A 13,348-nucleotide genomic window follows, 5' to 3' on the forward strand; every position below is an offset into this window, starting at 1 on the left:
ATGCCTGCAACAATCATCACATTTGCCATGGCTCAGGCCGCTTGTACCGCAGTTAGTGGTGGGATCAACTCCTATCTCAAAGCTCCTGCTCGAGCATCTTTCGCCGAGCCGTCGGGTCAGGAGACGCTGTGGGACGAGGACAATTGGGCGCGCATCATGGACCTGAAAGACGTTCTGTGTTTGGTACGACCCTTCATCATTGCGTCTCAAAACCTTGACCTCGACACAATTGAGCGAGCCACGACTTCTTCAATCAAAGGTTCGGGCCGACGACTTGGGACTCCTGGACCTCCAGCGTACAGCAGCTCAGACATGCCAGCAGACCCTGAAGCATGGCTCAGCCAACAGGCATATTGTATTGGTCAAGCCACTATGCATTTCGTCGAGATGCTCAATGTTACTGCCGCCGGACCTTCTGGCTCCTCTCCACGAGCATGGAACCTTAACGTCACAGCAGCCGAGGAGGTCGGATTAGAAGTGCTGTCTCTCTACTGCGAAACAACACAGACAATGTCAGACGCACCCTCTGGCACATTCCTAGCCGTGGCACGGTCAGAGATGCGCTTTCATGACGCCCAACTTCTAAAGGTTGCACAGAGCCACTTCAAGGCCGTAGAATTTGGTCACACGTATCTTTTGCGCCTTCCATCCGAGCGACGCTGTTTGGCAATCTCAGAGAATTTGGTCGCACAGAGCAAGGTCGTCAAGAGGACCATGAAGGGTGCTGGCATTGTAGCGTCTGCGATAGCTGGTCCGATTGGTATGGCATTTGTGGGCGGATCGATTGCAGCTCGTCATTACTGGAAAAATTCCAAGGCAGCAAGTGCGGCTCGTAAACCCGTGGCGAGAGCTGGCGAACCAGGGACGAGGCTCTCTTTCGTTCCCGCGTCAAGATTTGAGAAGGAAAACTGCAACAATGAACTTCGCTACGGCATGTTGATTAATATCGTCGAGCAGGGGGGGGACAGCAGCAATGGATTAAGGGTCTCTGCAGACGGTGTACAGCTTGCTGAGATTCGCATCGTCCATTGCGAGGAACGGCATCGAAATCAAAGTCAAGGCCGCGCAATTTGTATCCGTGACAGGGTCTTGTTGAAAGAAGAGGGCACCGGTAGACTTCTTGGCAGAAAGAAGGTTGCGGAGGAGACTTGGGAGGTTGGATTCGGCATCTCTGACGATAACGCGTGGGTAGTGAGTCCTCCTGTCTAGTCTATTGAGTCAACACGATGTGTTTTGAAATCGAGGTTTTTCTTATCCATAAATCTGTATAAAAAACGGATCAAGGATCTAGTTCTCAATGAAAATTTTGTTGGCCGCGGTGCCACCAATCCGCGCAGTGCTAACGCATGACCTATTCGTAAAGTCTTACAATGCCAGTGTGCGTAGGAACGGCTCTTCATCGATCACGCGTTCGGTGGACCCACACTCACACACTTGACCCCTGGCTAGAAGTACTGCAGCTCTCATGTCCCAGAGAACAGCTTCTAAACAACCAGATGGCTAGCACAGCAAGACCAATAAACAGCCAATATAACAGTCGCACCGACAGCTGCAATTCGAAACATCAGAGTCTGTGCTTCCTGCCTTTGCACTTTCAAACTACCGTATAGTACGAAGAAGTTCGTTTTTTTTAGTCAATTATTCGCGTGGAACATTAAAAATCAGCTAATCCTCACCGAATCATACCCTACAAATAGTAGAATAACAACAGTATAACGTAGTTATATCTTATAAGACCTAGCTATCTTGTAAAGAAATACTTCTTTAAAAAAGTTATATAGGAATATTCTTTTATTTTAACGTACTCTACAGGTGAGCGGATCGAACAGGTAAGCGGATTACTCCGCCAAAACCACACTAAACCTCTACCCTATTATAGCTTGCATTAGCCTACTTTAGCCTTATATACAGTAGTGTAGGATATAATATTATTTAGAAATATCTTCTATAGCCTTCTTATATATACGTAAGTTATATCTAATATTATAGTACTTTGTACAGCATCTTTAGGTTACTTCCCCTCTTTTAGTGCGTACTTGCTTCTTTACCTTCTTACTATTACTACGCGCCCTAAACTTAGTTAGAGTAGTTAATTAAAGGCCTTCCTTAGCTGTTAGGACCCCCTCTTCCTATAACTACTTTCTTTTATTTAATTTATGTTATATAGCAGCCTTATTTGCTGTTTAAAGCCTAGTAATCTCCTTTTTAGCTAATACTAGCTTATACGCAATAATAGCTGTGCCTTTAGTAAGCTTTTTAAAGGCCTTAACTATTAAAGTTAGTAAGCTGCTTGCATGCCTTTAAATCCTCTTTTAAACTAGCGTTAATTATAATCCTAATTGCAGGGTATTACTTAGGGTTTAGGACTACTAGGGAGCATCTTCTACAGAAGGTAGCAGTAGGGTACGTAGGCAGATATTAAGACCTATTATAACCTGTTCTAGGTTAAAGGGGACTATTCTAGCGCCTTAAAAGCCTCCTTAGATATTACTAGAAGTAAATGTCTCCTTATAGGCGCCTATAAAGTATAGTTAGAACTTAGTTTTAGTAATATAAGTAATATAGTTATATATAAGATCCTTAGCTTAGCGCCTATACGCCTTCTTTAAAGGGGCAAAATAGCCTATATCTAGTAGCTGTAAAAGGTGTAATAAGTACAGTGGTAAAAGGGTAGAGGTTGGGTAGGGGTAGGGTACATTAGGTGATGTACCCCTACCGTACCCTACCCCTACCTACGCTAATTCTATGCTAAGAGGGTAGGGGTAGGGTAGGGTCTATATAGGGTAGGGGTAGGGGTAGAGTAGAGTCTACATAGGGTAGGGGTAGGGGTAGGGTAGGGTCTATATAGGGTAGGGGTAGGGGTAGGGTAGGGTCTACATAGGGTAGAGGTAGGGGTTAGGTACATTACATAACTACACATCTATCCTGTTAAAGCCTTTTTTATTTAAATACTTTAGTTGTTAAGCTTTAAATATTATTACAGATAATTATTACATATAGGTGTATTTATTTATTAGCAGTATATATTATATAAATATTCTATAAAACCCTAGTTCTCTCTTTTTCTTCTCTTATAATATATAATTATTTAGTAGGGGGCACTAATAAGCCTCTAGTAGTATTACTTTGTAAGAGCTACATCCTTTACCTAAATAGTAACTTACTTTACATAGATAGCATTTATGTTTACATCTTTAAATATTAGTTTTATGTTCTTCTGTAAGAAACTAACACATACCTTTAAAGACACTAATAAGGAAAGACTTAGCAGACTCCTAAAGAGCCTCTAGAGCGCTAGCCTAGAACTAAAGATTATTCCTTAGTTAAAGAGCAACTTCCTAAACTACGCGTAAGAATAGCATCTTAGGTATTAATAATTTAGTTAACTTCTAGTATTAACAGATATTACGCAGTGCAACTACTACCTTAGTATTAGTTATTAAATATAATAATAGAATATAATAACATACTGCTAGCCTTAAAACAGTACCTGCGCTTTAGTAGCAGAGCAGGCGCCTTGTAGGCAGACTTGGCTGCTAAGGGCTTCCTTACCAGCATGCCGCTAGTTACAGCTAATCCTTAGCTTAGGACAGCCTTATTTCTGCAACCTCTAGCTATATTAGCAATTAGGTAGTTAGCTGTAATAGTTAGCTGTAATAGTATGCTGTAGTAGAAGGCTGTAATAGTAGGCTGTAGTAGTAGGCTGTAAAAACAAGTGTAATAGCAGGTGTAAAAGCTTACAGGCTGTAATAGCTGTAATAGTAGGCTGTAATATTATAGTACGCCTAGGTTACACAGCAAAATTGTAGTAGTATAGCTGTTATAATAGTGTAGTATTATAGTGTAAAAGGTAATAGTAGAGTTTGTTAATAGGTTAGTGTAATAACGTGTGCAGAGGTCTGTACACTGCTAAAGTTTAGGCTACTGTCTAATGTAAGAAAATTAGAATCTGTAGCTAGTAGAAAGTTATTATAACTATTATACACTAGTATAACTGTAATAAAAGCTTATAATAACTTACAGGTAATATAAATACGCTAAGCACATTCTTTTAGCCTAGGCTACGTCTAATTCTAATTTAATTTAATATTAAAAGACGCGTTGCAAATGTTTCCTATTACTTTAGCGCTAGCGTTTGTTGTTTAAGCGCTAGTAGAGGCTGCGGCCTAGCGCAAGAAAACTAAAATCTATTATAAGTAGGGGATTATTATAACTATAATGCACAAACAGTTATATAATAAAAAACTGTAATAACTTATTAATAGTATAAATACGCTAAGCATATTCTTTTAGCCCAGGCTACGTCTAATTCTAATTTAATTTAATATTATAAGACGTGTTATAAATGTTTCCTATTGCTTTAGCACTAGCGTTTGTTGTTTAAGCGCTAGTAGAGGCTGCTGCCTAGCGCAAGAAAACTAAAATCTATTACAAGTAGGGATTATTACAACTATAATACACAAATAGTTATATAATACTAAACTATAATAACCTACAGATTTTATATATTTGCTAAGCATATTTTTTTAACATAGGTTGCACCTAGCTCTAAGCTGTTTTAATATTATTAGAAGGGGTTTTAATGTTTTTTATTGCAACAGCGCTAGCGTTTATTGCTTTTGCGCTAGCAAAACTAGGACAGGTTAAGCACAGACTAGCTGCTAAAAAGCTTACTACCGCCCTACTCTTCTATAACACCTTCTACATCTATAATACCTTCTATTTATATAATACTACATGTTATTACTACCTCCTATTATAGTTAGCATAATTAATCTTAACGCTAATAATATTAAGAAGGAGGAGAAGGAAGATATGCTACCCTTTACTAGCACTACAGGTACTAGTATACTAGCTAGCTTTACCGCTAAGGAGTAGGATTAACTAAATAAGGTAGTTATTATAGCCTGTTAAAACAGTTAGTGCTAATAATACTAGGGTTTCTATTTAAGAGACTATAAGATTAATTAAGTCCTTAATTCTTATAGTTAGATTAGGGCTGCAGGCTAAAAGACTAGCACAAAAGTCTTATTTAAGGGAGAGCTCAGCGACAGTATCCGCGCAGTTTAACAAAGAAATTAAGCTACCTTGCGTAGCAAAGAGAAGGAGATTATTAATAAGGCAAAGGCTGCTAATTGTGCAGCAAAATACCAGCCTAGGCTAAAGTTAGGTTAAGAACAGTCTTATGCTTTAGCAGATCTTAATATTTAACCTGTAATAGTAGCCTAGACTAAAGAAGATGTAGATTAGCAACGCTTTAAGTTATCTGCTAGTAGTTAGTTATTACAGCTTCTTATTACAAACATTTACTAACTAAGAACAGCTAAGTAGCTTAAAAACAAGCTTAAGACTGTTTATAAGAAGTAAGATAATCTTAAGCATAAAATAGATCTTTGCGCACACTAACAGGCCCTTAGAAAGCATGCAGAACTTGCTTAAGACAGTTCTACTACTAGTTAGACTACTGTAGGCTAAGGTAACAAACAGCTCTTTTCTAATAGCAGCGTTGTTAAGAAACTGCTCCGCTAAGAGTATTAGTAAGGTCTTTAAAAACTTAAAGATAACACCTTTAAGAGCAAGAAGGAGAAGGAAGAATAGGAGGCCTTCTGTAATAATATGTTACCTAAGAGCATAGTAGTTATAACTAATAATACCTAGCTATAAGTTATTACATTATATTATTACATACACTTACTAATTACTGTAGTTAAACTAAACCTCTGTCTCTCTTAGATAAGATTAGTTAGGATACTAAGCTTGTTAGCTATCGCCTATTTATTCTAGCACCTAACAATAATAAGTGTAAGGAGGAGATTAAAGAGTCTAATTCTAAGCTAGAGGAGTACTATTAATCTATGCCAAATGTGTATAAGACTAATAAGCAATTTTACAAGTTATTAGCTAAAAAAGATATAGAGGAATTAGGATCTAAAGGATCTAACAATAATAATAAGATAGATCTAGATTAGATATAGAGCTAATGTTTTAGCTTAAAATAACAGCTAATTAATACATACATAGCCTCTTTCGCAAGATCTACTAATTTCTGTTTAATTTATTATTTTGTATCTCTACCTAATTAGAAACTCGCTTAAGATATCTAAGCTAACCCTAAAAAAATAGTAAAATAACTAGTTCCTAGCACTAAATATAACAATCTTGCTGTTAGGGCTTAGGCTTGCCCTAGGCAGTTTGTTAAAAGGTTTTTCTATTATCCTATTGCCTTAGGATTAAATATCTATATTTGTTACGTCTACATATAACATGTATGTTATTACTACTAGTAGACACACCTTCTACTCTACCTAAGCTTCTTTTATCTCTTACTTTCTCTGCTACACAACTTGTTAAAGGGGCGTTTCTAAAACAATTATATCTTATTAAACAGCCAGTATCCCTAGACCCTAATACTAGCAATAGTAAGGCAACTATTATAGCATAGGATTAGTAGTAGACAACTATATTTTAGGGAAGCAATCCTGCTTCTAAAAAGCTATATTAGGATGCACTAACTTGCTTAGGCTAGATCTAGAGTAGATATAGCAAAGTCTCTTAGGTATAAGATAGCTATCTATACGTATACTGTTATAACTATAGGTTAGTTCTTTAGCACCTAGTTATAAAAGGCTGTAGGACTAAGTATCTTATCTAACACCTTAGTTTACAAGCCTGCAGACAAATTAAGAATCCTGCTTATGCTTTGTTAAACCTCCTATTATATCTACACACTGCCCGCCAGCAAAACAAAAACTAGTTTTCTTCTAATCCTGCATACTCTGCTTTAGCTTTTAAAACAGAGCTTATGTAATTAGTTATTAATAACAACCTCTTATTTTAAACAATTAAACAGCTGTTATTCTAACAATTTATCTACTTCCTAAGGGTAGAAGCTGTAATAACTACCTATTATAAATTTAGCCAGATGTTCTAGAGCCAATTTAAGGCTGCTGAACACGCTCTTCTCTAGGATCTTAGTTCTAGTACTAAATTGTCTATAGTATTAGATGCCTAGACTGCAAGTAATTACCTTAGCTTTCTAGCTATTAAAGGTTACTATATAAATAAGAGCTAGAAATTATAAGAAGTCCTCTTAGACTTTATTCCTATACGTAGAAAATATACAGGATCCTCTATAGCATAGCAAGTTCTTTAACTTCTTTAGGAAACTAAAACTATAAAACAACTGCTTGCTATTACTTACAATAATGCTAGTAATAACAGTGCATTATTACAGACCTTAGAGAGGTTACTACAGTAGAATAACATTACTTAGAATAGTAGAGAGAACACTATTTCTTATCTTGCATATATAATTAACCTTGTTATATAAGACATTATTTACTATCTCTAACTTAAGGCATTACTAGAACTAGAGCATGCATAAAGACTGCAGCAACGCTATATTAGGGGTATTAAAAACAGCATGTCTGTTCTAAACTCTCTTTAGAAGGTAGAAATTATTTATTATATTATTTTATTATATACTAAGTGTAACACAGATCTAAGCTCTCTATATTGTAATAGATTTATTACTATAACAATTTAAAAGGTTTCTTGCACTATAGAGTACTATTTTAGTAAATAATTAACTATTAGTTATATAAGATATTAGGACTAGGTAGAACTCTACCTACAGTATGTGTAAGCATGCACTAAAGCTTTAGGTCTACATTAACAAATAGTTAGAGCAAGAAATTACACTAAAGGCACTAAGCTGTAGAGAAGGTGCTTCTATATATAACAAGGTAGCAGAAGCTGATTTTAAAGATCTTAAGAAACTTTAACTAGCAGCAACTAAGTAGCAGCACCTGCAGGCTGTTACAATAATACTACAGTAATTTAAGAAGGCATCTAGTACCCTTAGCAAGACTTATAAGCCCCTTATCTAGCATATCTAGCTAATATACAACCAGCTATTTAATTTCTTAGATTAGATAACTAAAGAGCTTAGCAATAACCTAGGTTAGGCTAATAACTTAGAATAGCTAGAAGTTGTGAAAGCAGCTGCGTAAAAGGGTTATGTTAAGCTGTCTAAATACTATTTAAAAACAGAGGATAGTTATAGGATCTTGTTTAACTATACAACTATTTTAGATCTAAGCTAGAAGCTTACTGTGTATAAGGTAATATTATTACAGCAGTTTATTATATACTATTACTAACTACGTTATAAGGATAATACCTAGGAAGTTTAAGATAAGCACATGTACTTAGAGCAATTCTTACAATACCTAGATTGTTATAATAACAATAATTTAGGTTGCTCTACATAAGTACCTTACAACCCTATTTAACAGTTAGTAGAAGATAATTAGTTCTAAAAACCTGCAACATTAGTCTAGTAACCTAATAGGAGCTTCTTATCCTATAGTTAGAGTTTAAACCTGTCTAATAATAACAAGGAGGTGGCTTACACCTGCTAAGAGGGAGAGGCCTATCTTAGTACCCCTTGCATACAACAGAGAGATAGATTTAATCTACTAGACTAGTAGAAGGCTAACGCTGTAACTTATCTATAACTTACTTATGTAGTAAAAGATATACTTACAGTACTAATAATAGAAGTTAGAGTTACACAGGTGTTTAACACAGCTAGGGATGTAATTAGGGACTAACAGCATAGGTTATCTGCTACTACAATACGCTAGATTATAATTCTAAAGGATTCTTTTACTTTAGCACAGATATAAGAAGGGGAGGAGGCAGCTTTAGATAAGCTAGATAATCTCTTTAAGCTACTAGCTTGTCCTAGTCTAGAAACAGAGGTTATAGAAGAAGAGTAACACAGTAGTAGTACTAAAGAAACTAGTCTATTAACTCTATCTTAGTAAGAACAGCAGCTATAAAAGAGAGTAAGGCTACTATAGTATTAGGATACATAGTTCTATAATAAATAGCTGTTATAAATAGAGAAACTCCTAGAATTCTATCCTCTATTTATATCTTTTAAAATTAAGTTCTTTATGTATACAGCATTTCTAAGTAGTATAATATTAAGTATATTATCTGTAGTATTATAGAAGATTAGGTAACTTTAACCTACCCTACCCTACCCCTACCTAACCCCTACCTAACCCCTACCTAACCCCTACCTAACCCCTACCTAACCCCTACCTAACCCTACCCTACCTAACCTCTACTCCTACCCCTAGTCTGTGCAGACTATACCCTACCCCTACCCTACGCTAGAGGTACCCCTACCCTACCCCTACCTAACATCCGTGCAGACCCTACCCTACCCCTACCCTATGTAGACCCTACCCCTACCCTACCCCTACCTAACGTCCGTGCGGACTGTACCCAACCCCTACCCAACCCTAGGGTACCCCCTACCCTTTTACCAGCGTAGTAATAAGTGTAGAGGTATATATAGTGTAATAATCTTTACTTTCTTATAGTATTATTAGAAGTTAAGGGAGTTATAGCTCTTATAGCTATTAATAAGAAGCAGCTAGTATACTTCTTAGGTGCGCGTCTTTATATAGGCATTAAAGTGCTTTAACTAGTCTAGACTAAGCTTATTAGTAGTCGATCTGTTCTTAGAGACTCTAATAACCTAATTATAGGGCAGATTGTCCTCTTTATACTAGGCAGAGAGGTAGTTACAGCCTTTAAAGATAATAAAGGGTAGAATAGCCTACCTTATGCTATTAATACCCTGTATAACTATTGTCTACTTACAGTTACCTTACTATACTACCTTTAGCTGTCCTTAACACTCTAAGCCTATAATAACTACTTCTATTAATATCTAGCCTATTATAAAGCCTGTCTTATTAAAGTTATATATGTTATTGTTCTAGATACTATACTTAGCTTTAATATTTACTATAAGCCTAAACTAGCCTCTAATAATCTCTAGATCCTTATAGAGGGCTCTCTTGTAGTTATACTTACAATTAAACCTTACTTTAAGGTTAGAGCAGTGCTTAACAAACGTGTTAGGCTAGTTTATACTAATATAGCTTAATTTATACTTAGTATATAAAGAATTAGCTATATTAGCTACAGCAGCCAGCTAAGAGGCAAATCCTTGTGTATCTAGCTTAAGGATATACTTAGCAATCACGTCCTCCTTAGTCTAGTCTATAATCTGTTAAACTAGTGTATAATTAGCTTATATAGGTTATCCTATATATTAAGTATATAGTGTGCTATAAGGTGTGTTATATATAGCTGCAGCGCGTTATAGAGTAAGTATTACGTCTTATTTAATTGCCTAGAGCGCAAGCTGTATTGCAGCTTCTCTTAAGGGTATAGATTAATATTGTTGTTAAGGCATTGTGTGGTAAGGTGGAGGTTTAGTGTGGTCTTGGCAGAGTGATCCGCTTACCTGTTTAATCCGCTTACCTGTGGAGTACGTTATAGTAAGAAAGTAGTAAAAGAGATCTTCTACTTCCTCTTAATAGTAGCTTTTTACACGTACTATATTAGTAGTAGAACAGATATAATTCTAATAAAAAGTAGATAACTATATAGGACCTTACTTATACTATAAGGGAGTAAAGATTTTATAATTAATCTAGGTTACGTAGCTAGGGTGTCTACGCTAAAGTAAGAGGTGTGTTTTAGTAAGGGCTAATCTAAAGAATAAACACTAAAATCTAGCGCTGGTCTATGCTAGTAACGTACTCCACAGGTGAGCGGATCAAACAGGTAAGCGGATCACTCTGCCAAGACCACACTAAACCTCCACCTTACCACGCAATGCCTTAACAACAACATTAATCTATGCCCTTAAGAGAAGCTGCAATACAGCTTGCGCTCTAGGCAATTAAATAAGACGTAACACTTACTCTGTAACGCGCTGCAGCTATATATAACATGCCTTACAGCACACTATATACTTAATACACAGAACAACCTACATAAGCTAATTATACGCCAGTTTAACAGATTATAGACTAGACTAAGGAGGACGTGATTGCTAAGTATATCCTTAAGCTAGATACACAAGGATTTGCCTCTTAGCTGGCTGCTGTAGCTAATATAGCTAATTCTTTACGTACTAAGCCTAATATAGGCCATGTTAGTATAAACTAGCCTAACACGTTTGTTAAGCGCTGCCCTAACCTTAAAGTAAGGTTTAATTGCAAGTACAACTATAAGAGAGCCCTCTGTAAGGATCTAGAGATTATTAGGGGCTAGTTTAGGCTTATAGCGAATGTTAAAGCTAAGTATAGCATCTAGGACAATAACATATATAACTTTAATAAGACAGGCTTTATAATAGGCTAGATATTAATAGGAGTAGTTGTTATAGGCTTAGAGCGTTAAGGACAGCTAAAGGCAGTGTAGTAGGGTAATTAAAAGTGGACAACAGTTATATAGGGCATTAATAGCACAGGGTAGGCTATTCTACCCTTTATTATCTTTAAAGGCTGTAACTACCTCTCTGCCTGGTACAAAGAGGACAATCTGCCCTATAACTAGGTTATTAGAGTCTCTAAGAACAGATAGACTACTAATAAGCTTAGTCTAGACTAGTTAAAGCACTTTAATGCCTATACAAAGACGCGCACCTAAGAAGTACACTAGCTGCTCCTTATTAATAGCCATAAGAGCTATAACTCCCTTAACTTCTAACAATACTGTAAGGAAGTAAAGATTGTTACACTGTGTATACCTCTACACTTATCTTATCTCTTATAACTACTAGATGTAGGTTATTTTACCCCTCTAAAGAAGGTATATAGGCGCTAAGCTAAGAATCTTATACACAACTATATTACTTATATTACTAAAACTAAGTTCCTACTATGCTTTATAGACGCCTATAAGGAGATATTTACTTCTAGCAATATCTAAAAAGGCTTCTAAGGCGCTAGAATAGTCCCCCTTAACCCAGAACAGGTTATAATAGGTCTTAATGTCCGCCTACGTACTCCACCGCTACCTACTATAGAAGATAAGCCCTAGCAGTCCTAAACCCTAAGCACTACCCTGCAATTAGGGTCGCAATTAACGCTAGTTTAAGAGAGGATTTAAAGGCATGCAAGCAGCTTACTAACTTTAATAGTTAAGGCCTTTAAAAAGCTTGCTAAAGGCGTAGCTATAGTAGCGCATAAGCTAGTGTTAGCTTAAAGAGAGATTACTAGGCTTTAAGCAGCAAATAAGGCTGCTACGCGACGTAAATTGCATAAAAGAAAGCAATTACAGCAGGAGAGAGTCCTAACAGCTAAGGAAGGCCTTTAATTAACTACTCTAACTAAGTTTAGGGTGCGTAGTAATAGTAAGAAGGCAAAGAAGCAAGTGCGCGCTAAAGGAGGGGAAGTAACCTAAAGACGCTGTACAAAGTGCTACAACGTTAACGTACCCCACAGGCGAGCCGCTTAACAGGCGAGCCGCTCACTTTTGCCAAGCCCCCACCAAACTCCACCCTATTATGGCCCAAAATAACCTAGTTTAGTGCTGTAAAGTGCAGTATGGCCTGTAATACTATTTAGAAACTACTTCTACCTCTTTCTGACACGTTTGCGCGTTGTGTCCTGTCTAATTGCACTGTCCACAGCGTCTTTAGGAGGGCTTACCTCCTTTAGCGCACACCTGCTTCTTTGCCTTCTTCCTATTACTACGCGCCCCAAACTCCTTTAGAGTTGTTAATTGCAGGCCATCCTTAACTGTTAGGGTCCCTTCTACCTAAACTTGCTTTCTTTTATGTAATTTTTATTGTATAGCTGCCTTATTAGTAGCTTAAAGCTAAGTAATCTCCTGTTGCGCTAACACTAGCTTATGCGCAATTATTGCTGCCCCTTTTGCTACCTTCTTAAACGCCTTAACTATAGAGGTAGGCGAACTATCTATATGCCTCTGAATCCTTGTCTTTACAAGCGTTGATTGCAACCTAAGTTTAAGGGTGTTGCTTAGGGTTTGCGACTGCCAGAGCTTGTTGTTGACAGGTAGTGGTGGTAATAGAGTGCGCAACTTCACATTAAGGGCTATTATAACCCAGTCTAGGTTAAATAGGACCAATCTAGCACCTTAGAACCCTCCCTAGATGTTCTTAGAAGTAATTGCAGCATTGTAGGCGCGTATAAAGCATAGCAGGAACTCTGTCTTTATAATATAGTTAATCTAGTTACGTATAAGTATTTTAGCTTAGTGCCTATACGCCTTCTTTAAAGCAGCAAAACAACCTACATTAAGGGGCTGTGTAAGGTGTAATAAGTAAGGAGGCAAACAGAGAGCAATAATCTTGTTATCCTTGCAGTATTGCTGGAATTTAAGAGAGTTGTAGCTCTTATAACTATTAATAATAAGTAAACAGTAGGTACTAATAGTACACTCCTTTGTATGCCTGTTAAAGTGCTTTAACTAGTCAAGACCAAGCTTGTTAGTAGTCCAGCTG

General features: G+C 36.9%; 1 protein-coding gene across 1 annotated transcript, besides 20 other annotated features; it reads left to right on the top strand.

Annotated features, from left to right (window-relative positions):
- Positions 1-1,209, top strand: EKO05_0010447 (uncharacterized protein; the record flags this gene model as incomplete). The annotated part of the gene is made up of 1 exon (XM_038947077.1): positions 1-1,209. One exon carries the CDS (start codon positions 1-3, stop codon positions 1,207-1,209), a length of 1,209 nt encoding a protein of 402 aa, XP_038794227.1.
- Positions 1,210-1,797: 588 nt separating this feature from the next.
- Positions 1,798-2,667: a mobile genetic element.
- Positions 2,668-2,695: a tandem repeat.
- Positions 2,696-2,710: 15 nt separating this feature from the next.
- Positions 2,711-2,740: a tandem repeat.
- Positions 2,741-2,783: 43 nt separating this feature from the next.
- Positions 2,784-2,883: a dispersed repeat.
- A 332-nt stretch (positions 2,884-3,215) lies between these two features.
- Positions 3,216-3,394: a dispersed repeat.
- Positions 3,395-3,776: 382 nt separating this feature from the next.
- Positions 3,777-5,423: a dispersed repeat.
- Positions 3,806-3,863: a tandem repeat.
- A 364-nt stretch (positions 5,424-5,787) lies between the features above and the next one.
- Positions 5,788-6,061: a dispersed repeat.
- Positions 6,062-6,215: a dispersed repeat.
- Positions 6,216-6,999: 784 nt separating this feature from the next.
- Positions 7,000-8,323: a dispersed repeat.
- Positions 7,457-7,481: a tandem repeat.
- A 451-nt stretch (positions 8,324-8,774) lies between the features above and the next one.
- Positions 8,775-8,924: a dispersed repeat.
- A 135-nt stretch (positions 8,925-9,059) lies between these two features.
- Positions 9,060-9,181: a dispersed repeat.
- A 47-nt stretch (positions 9,182-9,228) lies between these two features.
- Positions 9,229-9,313: a dispersed repeat.
- Positions 9,314-9,349: 36 nt separating this feature from the next.
- Positions 9,350-10,365: a mobile genetic element.
- A 259-nt stretch (positions 10,366-10,624) lies between these two features.
- Positions 10,625-12,300: a mobile genetic element.
- Positions 12,294-13,348: part of a mobile genetic element that runs on past the window's edge.
- Positions 13,106-13,311: a mobile genetic element.
- Positions 13,106-13,314: a mobile genetic element.
- Positions 13,109-13,305: a mobile genetic element.

The sequence above is a fragment of the Ascochyta rabiei genome, chromosome 19 (assembly GCF_004011695.2).
Source record: "Ascochyta rabiei chromosome 19, complete sequence".
Taxonomy (NCBI): Eukaryota; Fungi; Ascomycota; class Dothideomycetes; order Pleosporales; family Didymellaceae; genus Ascochyta; species Ascochyta rabiei.